This window comes from Acanthaster planci, linkage group LG20 (assembly GCF_054643075.1).
Source record: "Acanthaster planci isolate LZ-2023a linkage group LG20, COTS_SCS, whole genome shotgun sequence".
Classification (NCBI taxonomy): Eukaryota; Metazoa; Echinodermata; class Asteroidea; order Valvatida; family Acanthasteridae; genus Acanthaster; species Acanthaster planci.
The window spans coordinates 11,379,302-11,394,473 of record NC_141796.1 but is presented as its reverse complement, the minus strand read 5'-3'; the positions used below and the strand labels follow the sequence as shown (position 1 = coordinate 11,394,473).

At 42.3% G+C, this 15,172-nt stretch overlaps 2 protein-coding genes across 2 annotated transcripts; one reads left to right on the top strand and one right to left on the bottom strand.

Moving 5' to 3' along the window:
- Positions 1-80: 80 nt before the first annotated feature.
- On the bottom strand, positions 81-10,538 carry LOC110987700 (1-aminocyclopropane-1-carboxylate synthase-like protein 1). The gene is made up of 14 exons (XM_087130887.1): positions 10,312-10,538; positions 9,423-9,559; positions 6,302-6,361; positions 5,789-5,926; positions 5,487-5,553; positions 5,079-5,176; positions 4,907-4,984; positions 4,433-4,533; positions 3,931-4,072; positions 2,666-2,807; positions 2,362-2,504; positions 2,016-2,169; positions 1,625-1,732; positions 81-1,126 (listed from the first exon to the last, which is right to left on the bottom strand). The coding sequence occupies exons 1-14, from the start codon at positions 10,403-10,405 to the stop codon at positions 990-992; spliced, it is 1,599 nt and encodes a 532-aa protein (XP_086987013.1). The 5' UTR covers positions 10,406-10,538; the 3' UTR covers positions 81-989.
- A 968-nt stretch (positions 10,539-11,506) lies between these two features.
- Positions 11,507-15,082, top strand: LOC110987722 (uncharacterized). The gene is made up of 5 exons (XM_022250716.2): positions 11,507-11,780; positions 12,233-12,343; positions 12,785-13,099; positions 13,499-13,647; positions 13,922-15,082. Exons 1-5 carry the CDS (start codon positions 11,747-11,749, stop codon positions 14,462-14,464), a joined length of 1,152 nt encoding a protein of 383 aa, XP_022106408.2. The 5' UTR covers positions 11,507-11,746; the 3' UTR covers positions 14,465-15,082.
- Positions 15,083-15,172: the final 90 nt, after the last annotated feature.

Sequence of the window (15,172 nt, the reverse complement as noted above, 5' to 3'; positions counted from 1 at the left end):
GGCATATCTAATTTCCACTTTCTTCCATCATCCCAACAGTACACATATAAACAGTCACACTTGAAACACCGCCGAGTCTATCCACTTGCACTAAATTAACTTAAACTAGCAGAACTAGATATCCATTCTTTATTGTCTCAAAAATTTAACTTCACTGATACATATGCTGTGCTCAGATTTTAAAAAATCCTCACTAACAAAATTCTCAGTAATGTAATCTTGACATTCAAGACAAAAGATGACCCGGGTAAAATAAATTCTTACAATATAATACTGAAGCCCAGTATATTCAATTGTTGCTGAGGTATTAACGGTGTGTAAGATGAATTTGTTAACACTAAAAATAAACCATCTGACGCCAAAACAAAGCAAAACATTATAACTTATCATTTTGCTTGATCCGACAAAAAATAACCCTGTTTATTCTTTTAAATTAGTATTTAATTTTACAATTTTACAATTTCAGTGAAGAATTAATCTGATAAATTTGAAAAAAATAAGACAGAGGAAAACATATGAAGTAAATATAACGGAACTAATTTTTATCAGACAACAATAAAAGGATGTCAAAGAGGCATTTTTTTTTTTAGTTTTTGCATAAAATGTCTCCTTGAAACAAATTACAAAATACCAAGATGAAACTAAATAAAAATAAAAGCTCAAAGAAAAGAAGACAATCTTATGGCTCAGGTAATGAAAAGAAACAACTTCAAAATCCCAAACTCTAAAATTTAGACAGAGGTAAAAGAAAACAAGGCCAAGAAGAAGAAGAAAATAACTGTCCATCACAGGCACTACACTTTCCTTCGAGTTATTATCAAGATTGGCCAATGAATAATTGGGTTATCATTAAAGAGATTCCACAAACAGATATAAGGCCCCCAGAACACTAAACCGATGGCCAAACATCCAAATCTGAAAAACAAAGACACTGTTCATGAGGGTGCGCTCCCAAAATTTGTGAAATAATCTCCTTATTGTCAAGCCAGCTACTTGAAGTTGGCCATGTACTCTTGGAAGAGTTTAGGATTCTCTGCTTTCCACTTGTCAGCCGTGTTCGTCTCCAACCAATCAGATTTAGCGATCTCACTTTGCAGTTGGGAAACAAGCGCTTCTAGAGATTTACCTAAAACAAATCAACGATAAAGAAAACTGAACAAATAATTGTGAACATCAAAATGAATAAGTAATGACTACAAATGACAATTATAGAGGTAGGCATACTGTAAGAGAAAGCAGATTATAAGTATGCCAATTAGACCTGAATACTACCAAGCCCATCCAGCCCATTAAACCTCCCAACTCAACAACCAACCAGTCAGCAAGGCCTCTCCTCCAATTTCTTCCGCTAACCTCCAAACAAACACTGATCAAAAAGAAGCCATCAAAACACAGAACTAACCAGCAGCCAGTAAACCTCCTGACCAGCCAGGAAACCACCTGACAAGCCATTAAACCACCTGACCAGTCAATAAACCACCTGGCCAGCCAGTAAACCTCCTGACCAGTCAGGAAACCACCTGGCAAGTCAGAAAACCACCTGGCCAGCCAGTAAACCTCCTGACCAGTCAGGAAACCACCTGGCTATCTAGTTAAGCACCTGGCAACCAACTCATCTACTTACTTTGGGAGCTGTCTCCTGCTCCACCTCTCTCGGCAGCTGGTGCTATGGACAAGGATTGCTTGTTTTCTTCTTGAAGCATGTGGCAAACCTTAGCAAGCCTTTCCATGGCTAGAAACCAAATAAAATCAACATAACTTTACATGGCTGGTGGCTGTTGTGCCTCATTTTGGGGGGCAAAAAAATGATGCTTCAAATCAAATTCCAATTTCAGAAAAATGATAAAGGTCGTGTATTCAGGAATTTGAATACATGACTGGGTCTTAAAATTCGAAATCTCCACAAGACAGAGTTCATCTAATTAGTAAACAAAACGAACCTCTCCACATATCTGTCTCAATTTGTTTTATTTGTTGTATTCTTGCTTTTGTGTGCTGTGGACAAATTTTCTTACCAAGTTTGATCTCGTCAAGCGGTCGGGTGAAAATGATGCGGAACCATCCACGCTCATCTGAGTAAAATGCCAGAGAAGGAGCGATGTAGATGCCATCTTTGATGAAACGATAGAAAAGCGCCATTTCACTCTCTGCAGTCAAGGATGGCATGAACTGAAAAAAAAGAATCAAACAAGACAGAGATTTGAAAAAAAAAGAAGAAAAACCGCAAGCTGTCCGTAAGCTATGTCCACAGCACCAGGAGCCTCAGCATTGTTACAAGAAGTTACATTATGCATAGCAACAACATGAACAGAAAATGGAACTGAACCACCACGGATTTTGACAGAGGTTCGTGACACTTACTTTCTTAAAGTTAGCATAGACATAGAGTCCAGAGGGTCTGTTGAGGTATGGTATCCCGATCTCATCCAGGGTGTCTGTCGTGACTTTATGAGCCTCTCGCAACCTCTTGTTATTGGTTGGAAAGAAGACATTGTTCAACCAATCTAAAAAAAAAGGTACAGAAAACTCTTGACGAATGCTCCCCTTGAATGCTTCAAACACGTGAAATTAATGGTCTTTTAAACTTCCCCACTTGTTTTGTGGATAAAATACATCAATTCAAAGAGATGAACTCTTTATTCTACAAATAACAGGTGATATTAACCTTTGTCAGAAAGAAGACGAGCCATGACTTTCTGGATGTAGACAGACACTAACTGGAAGTACGCGAAGGTATTGATACAAGAAATGATCGAAGTGTTCAAGGTGTGAATGACTCCAAATCTCATACCGGACATCGACATATCCTGAAAAAAAATAAACACAACAAATTACATGTTGCACAATTTGCACATAGGTTGAGCTGGGGTAAGGGTAACTTGTTTCTAACCTTGCTTTCTGCACAAAGGATACTCTCTATGGATCAGGGTAAGTCGTTTCAAACCTTGCATGCAGCCCAGATAAAGTGCACGCTCTCAGGATCAGGGTAAGTCGTTTCTAACCTTGCTTGCAGCCCAGATAAAGTGCACGCTCTCAGGATCAGGGTAAGTCGTTTCTAACCTTGCTTGCAGCCCAGATAAAGTGCACGCTCTCAGGATCAGGGTAAGTCGTTTCTAACCTTGCTTGCAGCCCAGATAAAGTGCACGCTCTCAGGATCAGGGTAAGTCGTTTCTAACCTTGCTTGCAGCCCAGATAAAGTGCACGCTCTCAGGATCAGGGTAAGTCGTTTCTAACCTTGCTTGCAGCCCAGATAAAGTGCACGCTCTCAGGATCAGGGTAAGTCGTTTCTAACCTTGCTTGCAGCCCAGATAAAGTGCACGCTCTCAGGATCAGGGTAAGTCGTTTCTAACCTTGCTTGCAGCCCAGATAAAGTGCACGCTCTCAGGATCAGGGTAAGTCGTTTCTAACCTTGCTTGCAGCCCAGATAAAGTGCACGCTCTCAGGATCAGGGTAAGTCGTTTCTAACCTTGCTTGCAGCCCAGATAAAGTGCACGCTCTCAGGATCAGGGTAAGTCGTTTCTAACCTTGCTTGCAGCCCAGATAAAGTGCACGCTCTCAGGATCAGGGTAAGTCGTTTCAAACCTTGCTTGCAGCCCAGATAAAGTGCACGCTCTCAGGATCAGGGTAAGTCGTTTCAAACCTTGCTTGCAGCCCAGATAAAGTGCACGCTCTCAGGATCAGGGTAAGTCGTTTCAAACCTTGCTTGCAGCCCAGATAAAGTGCACGCTCTCAGGATCAAGGTAACTCATCTCTAACCTTGCTTGCAGCCCAGATAAAGTGCACGCTCTCAGGATCAGGGTAAGTCATTTCTAACCTTGCTTGCAGCCCAGATAAAGTGCACGCTCTCAGGATCAAGGTAACTCATCTCTAACCTTGCTTGCAGCCCAGATAAAGTGCACGCTCTCAGGATCAGGGTAAGTCATTTCTAACCTTGCTTGCAGCCCAGACGAAGTGAACTTTCTCAGGGTCTGGCACCTCCTCTGGCTTGAGGCTCAGAAAGCTCTGGAATTCCACTTCTTCTTTGAAGATGGAGTTTAAGTAGACTTCATTCATGATCAGATGGAGTGAATGTCTGAAAGAATGCATCACGTTCAAACATACAGCATTGCTTAGCACAAAAGACAACCAAAATTATCGTTAAACAATACTGATTGGTGCTCTAAACGTTTAAGCTTTAAGTTCCATTGAAACCTTCACTTAGCAGCTTAATCAAACTGAACCTAATGTGAGAAGATAGTCAGTGCAATGTGTTGATGTTTGTTTTTGGCAGTCAACAATCTTTTTGAAGGCCAGTATTCTGACTTGCTAAGTTTGGTTGGGCTGTGACTTTGAAAGATTTTAGAAAACTTACTTAGAACACAGATATCTGTATGACACTGTTTGTCCTTAAACAGTAAATGAACAGAAATGAAATCATTTGATTAGCATTCACCTGTGACAGAAATGTAACATGTCTAGAACCATTTGTTTGGGATACACATCTCCAAGTGGGTTATTGGGATTCATGAAGACAACGGCTCGGATTTTCATTCCCTGAAAAAACAATGACACAAAACTATCTGTCAAGCTTTTGAAACTATGCAACTTCTAGATTGTTTGCCATAAAACCAGGAAAAACTAGAAAGTTCTACATTGGAATCCTCGTGTTATAGAAGCTCATAATTACATTTTTACCGACTCGCTTCAAATTCAAGATTTGAGACAATTACACCAGTGACTCAGTTCAAAATTCAACGCAACACACTGACCAAAAGTTGAAACAGAAACATCCATGAAATGACAGCGTTCGCTGATTAGTAAAGGTGTCTGGTCATTCAATTTATTTCTTTCACAACTTCTCAACGAGATTATTTTAATGAGACATGTCACTTCCTTCTGGATTCACCTAACCAGAACTTTTACTCACCTTTTCAGTTTCTTCCTTGTATACCGATTCAAACTTAGAGATTGTAATTTCAAAAGGTTCAGTCAGTCCAGGCTCCGGCTATGAGGAAAATAAACAAGAATGGGAAACCATAAGCTAGAATTCAAGTTTCACAAACTACGCTCTATTATATCTATAAGAAGTAGCAACATACCTTGCTGTAGAAATGGACAGGAATAATCTTAGCTTCGGGTCTTAATACAATGTCATTTTCAATTCCGCCGTAATACGGTGAAGCAACCATCACGCCATCTAGAATGTCAAAATACGAAAGAAAATCAGTGACATTGTCCTTGTGTGACCCAGCCCCGCCCACTAAAATACCCTAACCACACCTAACAACCGTTCTTCATTTCATTTCACCACTTCTGCATTTTCCCCGCCTACATTATCTCCTCCAAGTCACATCCATCCTGCTCTGCCTAGGCCAGAGCCGTTTACAGAGAATTGCGACATAAGTGTCTTAATTGTTGGAACCAATAGCCCAGCCAGGGGGCCTACCTAGTCCCACCCTGCCCTGTCCATCCTAACCCAATTCATTCAAAGTCACCCTATCACCTACCTCCAGGATCACAGATTGAAAATGACAATGCTTCCATACAAATTCCGCCTCCATTCATAATAATGATCTACAAATCAAGCACAACGGACCAAAATCAACCCTTGGAGGCCAATAAAAGTAACATTGGATAATTCTGTCAACACTGAACTGACTGCCGGCCTATTCATTGACTTATCTACCACACAACAGTTTCAATTTTTACAGATTAGTTATGCCAATAAAAGGATATGTATTCATTTGAAGATTTGTTGCAAGAACTGAGATTGATAGGAGAAATCTAAATTCTTGGCATAACAACTAACATTTTCAGGATCCAATGGCTTTAGAGATTTGGCTTGATCACTCAGAAATCCTGCAACAGCTTTCCGGAGTTCTGGAATTCCTTGGGAGTTTTGGTAGGTATACATGTAGTCTTCCCATTGAACATTGTATCCATTCATCTAAAACAAGAAAGTGTGCATTGGTAAAAACCACAATTTGCCAAGAACATCTCCAAACAGGTGTTGGATACCTGCAGGAGAACTCACAAAACAACACAATACATTGTCGTATAAAACAAACAATGCTAGAAGAACTGCACAAACTATCAAATAGCAACAAAAACATGAGCTTAAAATGTGCAAAAGACAAAGGGAAATTTATACAACACAATAAAAAATGGGCAATGCCACAGATTCTGCTTTTTCTTCTGTCACTTCTTCAGCAATTACATAAAATTCCAAACTTTCCTTGTATCTAGACAAACGTCTCAAAGTGTCAGGGGCACATGGTCAGTTAATTACAGGTGCATGTGTGTATTTCAATAAGATACCTACTCTTTCTTTCAGTAGATCAAACACGAGCCTGTTTTCAGCTGTGCCCAGGTTGATGCAACCCTAAAAAATAGCCAAATAATGACAACAAAACAAAAAACAGCGACTTTAATCAAAAGCTGGGAAATCCTAAGGTTGTTTGAACTTATCACTGCATACAAACAAACAACGTACAATGTAGAGTAGTAATTTGGTCATTGCATTAGGAAAAGCCCTTATGATTAGCTGATGAATGAAGGAATGCTTGTAACAAGCGGTCTGGTTGCTGGTAGAGAATGCGAGGTAGGCCTTCATGCTGGTAACAAGCGGTCTGGTTGCTGGTAGAGAATACAAGGTAGGCCTTCATGCTGGCAACAAGCGGTCTGGTTGTTGGATGAGAATGCAAGGTAGGCCTTCATGCTGGTAACAAGCGGTCTGGTTGCTGGTAGAGAATGGAAGGTAGGCCTTCATGCTCGTAACAGGCAGTCTGGTTGCTGGTAGAGAATGCAAGGTAGGCCTTCATGGTGGCAACAAGCAGTCTGGTTGCCGGTAGAGAATACAAGGTAGGCCTTCATGCTGGTAACAAGTGGTCTGGTTGCCGGTAGAGAATGCAAGGTAGGCCTTCATGCTGGTAACAAGCGGTCTGGTTGCTGGTACAGAATGCAAGGTAGGCCTTCATGCTGGTAACAAGCGGTCTGGTTGCTGGTAGAGAATGCAAGGTAGGCCTTCATGCTGGTAACAAGCGGTCTGGTTGCTGGTAGAGAATGCAAGGTAGGCCTTCATGCTGGTAACAAGCGGTCTGGTTGCTGGTAGAGAATGCAAGGTAGGCCTTCGTGCTGGTAACAGGCGGTCTGGTTGCTGGTACAGAATGCAAGGTAGGCCTTCATGCCGGTAACAAGCGGTCTGGTTGCTGGTAGAGAATGCAAGGTAGGCCTTCATGGTGGTAACAAGCAGTCTGGTTGCTGGTAGAGAATGCAAGGTACCGGTAGGCCTTCATGCTGGTAACAAGCGGTCTGGTTGCTGGTAGAGAATGCAAGGTAGGCCTTCATGCTGGTAACAAGCGGTCTGGTTGCTGGTAGAGAATGCAAGGTAGGCCTTCATGCTGGTAACAAGCACTCTGGTTGCTGGTAGAGAATGCAAGGTAGGCCTTCATGCTGAGGATGTTGTGCTCTGCTTACATGTGCATTCTCCAATCAGATAGAGGGGAGGCATGCTGAAAACTCCATGGGAAAGTATACGCAAGCAAAGTGTGATGTCACAGGTCAATTGAAAGGATAGCCTTGTGTGCATGCACGCATGACGCCGGGCCCTTTACCAAAGGGGAGGGGGGCCCGATTGGTAAGCCAGATGGTAAGGCAGGTGGTAAGCAAGATGGTAAGCCACATGGTAAGCCAGATGGTAAGCCAGATGGTAAGCTAGATGGTAAGCCACATGGTAAGCTAGATGGTTAGCCAGATGGTAAGCCAGATGGTGAGCAAGATGGTAAGCTAGCTGGTAAGCCAGATGGTTAGCCAGATGGTTAGCCAGATGGTAAGCCAGATGGTGAGCAAGATGGTAAGGCAGGTGGTAAGCAAGATGGTAGGCCACATGGTAAGCCAGATGGTAAGCCACATGGTAAGCTAGATGGTAAGCCACATGGTAAGCTAGATGGTAAGCCAGATGGTAAGCCAGATGGTTAGCCAGATGGTTAGCCAGATGGTAAGCCAGATAGTTAGCCAGATGGTAAGCCAGATGGTTAGCCAGACGGTAAGCTAGATGGTAAGCCAGATGGTAAGCCACATGGCAAGCCAGATGGTAAGACAGATCGTAAGCAAGATGGTAAGACAGATGGTAAGCTAGATGGTAAGCGACATGGTAAGCCAGATGGTAAGACAGATGGTAATCAAGATGGTAAGCCATGTGTTAAGCCACATGGTAAGCCAGATGGTAAGACAGATGGTAAGCCAGATGGTAAGACAGATGGTAAGACAGATGGTAAGACAGACGGTAATCAAGATGGTAAGCCACGTGTTAAGCCACATGGTAAGCCAGATGGTAAGACAGATGGTAAGACAGATGGTAATCAAGATGGTAAGCCACGTGTTAAGCCACATGGTAAGCCAGATGATAAGACAGATGGTAAGCCAGATGGTAAGACAGATGGTAAGACAGATGGTAATCAAGATGGTAAGCCATGTGTTAAGCCACATGGTAAGCCACATGGTAAGCCAGATGGTAAGACAGATGGTAATCAAGATGGTAAGCCACGTGTTAAGCCACATGGTAAGCCAGATGGTAAGACAGATAGTAAGCAAGATATGGTAAGCCAGATGGTAAGCTAGATGGTAAGCAAGATGGTAAGCTAGATGGTAAGCAAGATGGTAAGATAGATTGTAAGACAGATGGTAAGCAAGATGGTAAGCCACATGTTAAGCCAGATGGTAAGCCACACGGTAAGCTAGATGGTAAGCCAGATTTTGTCAGTAAAACAGCAGTTGAGTAGAGTCCGAGGTCCTTTCACTGATCACTTACACTTGGGTTTGAAACACTGTTATACTTGTCAGCATTACATGCTGCGGAACCTTCACATAATCGATTTACAAATTTGAGGAACTTATTTCCCCGACAGCTGAGAGAGGTTGTCTTCTGAACTGCCATTTCAGACATCAGTCTGTAAAGGCGATAAAAGTCAGGAATTTTTACAGGGTAGACTCGTCTGAGTAGCATTGGCAGGGTGCATGTTGCTGAATCCATCAGTGATGCAACCAGGATTCGTCCGGGGGAGGGGAGTTGTTCTGACCCTTACTGACCCCAGCATAGTTCATAATGGTCACCTCCCCCCTTGGTTGACACTGACTGTCATGTCTGAAACAAGTTTACACAGCTATGGCTAATTTGTAACCAGTGGAAACCGGGACCAACCATACATGTATATATTTCCAGACAAAAGATTCCAGAGAGTAGAATTCCAAGATGAACCGAACAAGTTTTTGCAAAAATGCAGAGTTCAAACTGGTTTGGCCCAATGGCCAAACAAATAAGGCACTCTTCAAGTTGATAGGTGGAATTTAAGACCTACTTCTTACTCAACAACCTTACAGCGGGGGGGGGGAGCAGATGTCATTCATACTCATTGTGACATATGAAATACAGTATTGTGACTCACATTTGGGTTTGTTTCGCCATCATACAAATTGGAGGCACACCTGCCAAATCCTTTTGCTAGTAAGTTCTCTGTACTCAGAAGTCTTTCCCCACGTTTGCTCAACACAGACATGTCTGACATCAGATGCTTCACAAAATCTGAAAAAAAATGACAGGACAATAAGCAGGCATCATTTCAAGAAGCAGATGGCTTTTATTATTGTTTTGTTGGGTGACGTAATCAATCAGCACGATCACATTGCAAAGTTAGCTTCCTGTAGACATGGTCTTTACTTCCCTTTTTTGAAACAAACTTTCAGAAATCAGAAATGAATCAGAAAGAAAATGTAATTGTCTGAAGTCTTGAAGGTATCAAGATTTTATGGCAAGATCACCGTAGACAAACTGACAGAGATCATACAGAGATCAACCGATTGCGTCTACCAAACATGCCAAAACTACAGGCCTAGTTACAATCCAACAATGGACCTACACGCGCGGCGCTGGCAGGACTGGTCATGCTGGTTGGGGTTTTACACAAGTGTCAATAGGCTCAATTCAAGTAAACCTTTCATACATTCATATTTTGTATTCAAATTTAAATGACAAAGTGCAGCAAAGTCACCAGCAATGTACAACCTTCATGGCTATTCGGGAAAAATTCAATAGCCTAGGCCTAAACTTAGCAGAGCTCGCCATGCGCTGACATGACCCGCATGACTCACGTCTGGAAGGACAGCTAGGCCTAACTTGTTTTAATTTCACCATACGTAGGCTTAAAAGCTTTTTCGCTTCAGTGATTAACATAATTCCCCGTGGACATGATGGACCAGAATATGTACCTGATATTTATGATTGACTAAATCATACATATCAGGTATGAACAAATCAAATCCTCAATGATACGTTACCGACCAGTCGTTCCTCTCGATCGGTCGTGCGTTCAAGAACAACACGAGGCCATCGCCAGCAGGCTGCGTGATCAGGTGATGAATCGGCCAGCATAACAGCGCCCTCTATTTAGTTCTGACTAGTAAATGCTTTTCCTCATGCTGCGTGTGAGTTATATGTGCGAATAATTATAGCCTGGTGCCCCCTCTCAGGTACCCCTCACTGAAAAAAAAACCGGAGGAATGGATGTTGAACAAAGCTAACAAAAACTTGCCCTCAACACACCGTTGAAAGCTAGTGTCCCCCCGCATAAGATTCTGGTGCCCTTTTGTGCTCCCCACCGAAATCCTAGCTACGTACCCCATTGAAGTTATCGCGCGCTACAATATTGAGCAAAGAGCGAATGAATTGAATAATGACTGAAATTCCAGTTTAACCCGAGCCACAATTATTGACCACTCGACCACACTCAAGTATCGACGGGTACTGAGTCGACTACTGCGGGCAAATGATTTGACTCAACCCTCCCCCGCGCAACACCCTCTCAGAGAAAAAAGTCATGCCGATTCGGATGCTATCCGGACGACTTGTAAATGAAATAGATGGGTTACATAGAGTACTTTGGGGGGAAAGGCATGCAGACCCGAAAGCACAAGCAAGCCTATAATGACGCCACATGGGGTCGACTTCTGAACTTTGCTTATTATTCCTTGCCGAAGCTGTAATTTGCAATACGTTTAGTGTAGCATGGTTTCCGATAACGGCAATAGCTTTGCCAACCTCTCCTTTCAAACAGTATCGGTTAACAGTTTCCTTGTTCCGGCTCAAGCGACCGAATAACCTCAAAACCAGTCAGACTATATCGTGCCAACACGTAGGCTTTGGGTTTCCCAAGCGCAGTTGCGCAATCCCGAGCGGGGCTGTCCCAAGGACATCCTAGACTTGCTACAGAGCACTGTGGCTTACACCCTGCAATGATATACTACACTAAGCCATGGGCATAGAAGTCAGTACTTCCCCGCTGAAATGGTTACAACAGCTACCTTTGGCGGCCGGGCTTCCGGACCAGACTCCTTGCTGTATGCTTCAAGGTCAGGAAATGGGCCGTCGGTTGGCCCCGTGCACCGTTTCAGATCAACTTTGCTGACTGGGTCAAGTCTAACTTGTTTACGCGGGCGGCTGTTATTGTTATGGGGATATAGGCCCATAGACCTCCGATCTCACCGTGAGCTAGGAGTGTAAGTATGACCATACAAAGAGCAAGGAACGGCAAACAAACTTAACGACCCAGTAGGTGATAGGCTCTATGGAGAGGGTGACTGGTGACGTGTGTAGTTATACCATGGAGGTGGTTTTACTGTATAATGCCATTAATGGTGAGGTAGTCTGTAGTCCGGTTTTCCTGGCTGCCTACAAATTCAAGTTTACAAATTCCATGGGTCATGTTGTAGCTTAATGATGGCGTCCGGTGGAGGATCTGAAGAAGACAGTAAGTCGAAAATAATTTACTGATGTTATTATAGCCTGCTTAAAAGTCTCTATAGCACAGAATTTAGACTACACCGACAGATATATATAGGGCCTATGGCCAGCGCATTTTAATAAACGGGGATGCGTAGAGTCCCTACTTCCAAAATGTAGCGAAGGCACGTCACCACCCCCACGGTTCAACAAGTCATTAATTTCAGGTCTTTACCACTTGTGTTTTGAACCTAAGTCCAACAAAATTTATGCCGGGTGAGTGGCAAAGGAGAAATCGACTCACTGCAAGCTTTGTCTTAGTACAGGAAGTGACAAGTCTCATTTAAGTTGGCAGATCAGGGTAAACGGCTCTTTCCGTTTATGAACATGCACTCGGATAGCCAAATGCATATTTTGAGTCGAACATTCTCTCATTGGCTAAACTCTACTGATTTTAACTTTGCAAATGAATTTCTGCAGACCACAAGAAAACGTTGCCAGACGGCATAACCATCGTGAATCATTACCACTTTGTGAATTCACCACTGACCTTTGGAATCAGCTCAGGAAACACAGTTAATTATGGACCAGGTACAGTACTTGCAAAAAACAACTGACAAAGATCTTTAACAATTCCAATAGTCTTTTAATACTGTTTTGGCTTTTTACGTGGGATAACTGAACAAAGGCTGAGAAACTATTGACTCGATATACCATACGATGACCTCCCACAATGAAAGGGAATCCGAAATTCAATTTGAGAGAATGAAAGGTCACTACAACAAAGTCTACTTTTTGAATATACTCTGAGCATGAAGGAAATGCTAAGGATCTTTCAATGCAGTTATTTAGAAAGCAATTTTGAGCACTGACACAAAGATGTGTAACTCCACACAAATGATTTTGACATGACGACTACATTTTCTATGAAACGCGTACAACACGCAACACAATTTCAAACAGTCCTTTGCAAAAGTCTGGACGGCTTTTTAATGATTTGACAATAAATGGCTATTTTTTTTTTGCAAACAGAGGTGCGTCTTAAGCTGGAAGGACCGCCAGAGTTGTTGAGTATCATGAGTAGTTTGATAAACGAACAGGGAGAGAACTCGTCCATGTCGCTAGAGGAACTTCGAAGAACATGTGACGTCACACCTGTGAAAGTGCGCAAGGGATGCGTGGAACTCACACTACGTGTTGCAAGTCAGAAAGGTCTTGAAAAACTGCGTGATATTTGTAACAGCGGGGAACTCAAGCATATCATGGGAGCAGAATTTCCCATCAACAACTTGAGGATGGTTGAGGAGGACTTTTTGGAGGCCAACAGATTCTTTGAGACTAAAAAAGGTAAGTTTAAATCTGTCTTGACTTTAATAACATAACACATGAGGGACCATTGAATGATAGTCATTGTCGCTTAAAACCATCATTGAGCCTTTAGGTGTACTAACACTCGACTTAGGCACAGCTTTTGTATGAGGAGGATCTAAAGACAGACCACATGATGCCACGAGGAAGAAACTCCCCCAAATGACTTCACTTCAGACGATGAAGACTTCTCATCTTCATCTCTCACCCAACATCTTGCCTTCTTTCATCAGGCTAAAGTGTCACATACACTCTCACCACTTCAGTTTAAGTTCCGAGTCACAATAATTTTCACGTACAGGTAAAATTAGCGGTAAAACCCGGCGTCCGTATAACTAAACAGGATTATATCTCGAACCGAATCTTGTTTTTCTTTAGCTAATATGAAGAAAGAGCTTCAGACAGAGGTGGAGAATTTTGAGCGAGCTGCTTGCGACTACGTAGGACGCCGACAGAACACCGTGAGATTGCTGAGGGAATTGGTCGATTACATAACTCGTCGCCAGAGACAATCCCAAGCTGCCGCGGTAAGAGTCGATACATTTTCCAACCGACCCCTGGGGCATCCGTCTTCCTTTTCCACCATTCAAAGCAGTGTAACCATCCATGGTGTAACCAAATTTAGGCTGGAAGGAAAAGGTTTGCTCACTTGTTAATAACGTGTGAAATTGTATTACTATTGCCAATGGGTGTACAGGGAACAAGACAAACATGGCGGCATCTTGATAAGGTCTAGTTACGACCCCTTTTTATTCTCTTTTCAAGATTATTGATAGTGAAATACTTTATCTTTCTTTATAGGCTGCGGGAGCGGCCGGTGCTGCTCTCGCTGTGTTCACCCTTGGAGCCTCACTTCTGCAATCGGCCGTCGCTGGGGGTGCGGCCTTAGCGATTGTGGCCGTGATAGCTCAAGGAGTCACGGCCAAAATATCGACAGACGAGGCAAAGAGAATCATGGCCGAAGACAAGAAGGCATGCGATCGGGTGAACAAGGCTTTGGAGAAGATCGAATTAAAATTACAGAGAGGAAAGGAGAGAGACTTAAGTACATTAGTGAATTCCATATACGATTTAGTTAGGGTGGATAAGATGAATCTGAAACGGGGTGAAGACGTGATCGAGACAATTGACGGAAAGGGCCGGGGAGCATTTATCCACTTTGTGGTTATCGCAGAAACGCTCGATTCGATAATAATGCACATATTGGATGTATTCAGTGCAGACATTTCTAAAATGGCCAAGAAAATTTCAGAAATTGCTGACAAACTTGCTTGTCCGGACGAAGCGTCCATGAAGGCACTTGTCTCACAAATTAAAGATAAGTTCCAACTCGACGCTTCTTAATGGGATCATAGTCAGTTCAGTTCACAACTGAACATACCAATCTGCTCAAGAAGTCCATTTTACTTCCCAATAGCCGGCTCGAGATTCTATAGTTTTTGAAAATAAAGGAAAATACCAAGTTATCTTGAACATTCCTTCTGTTTTCTTGCTTTAAAGATTCCGTTTACTCTACATGTATTTAGTTATGTCATTTTAGTACGTTATCAATTTTATGAAGCGTCTAATCAGTACTTACCGTTAGTTGGTTGTACTTGTCTGACTGAGGCTTATTTTCGTGTACTTACTTCTTTCACTGTGACTGTGCGTCTGTAGGGTTTGTGACCTTATGACATTTGAGTTTATTTTTGACATTGTGATGAGGTTTTATTAGATTGTGTCGACGATTCTGTTTGTGTAGGGGTCCATAGTGTTGTGTACACCCGAAGCGAATGTACATTTATTTAAAGCACTTTGAGGCAGAATTTATCTGCAGTTTAAAAAAAAATTCATCAGAGGCATTTATTTTCGATAACCCTAACAGTCCCAAATCCTCCGATTGCAGTGTGACACTACATATTTACGAATAAATTTTTGTTGGTACTGTTGTTGCTTTTTAAAGAAACACACTCCACATCACAACTATGTTTTCTGCAATATTTATTCCAAAATTCACCTCTAATAAGTTGAAATAATTACGATAGTAGAAACTTAAAAAGAACAGTTCTCTGC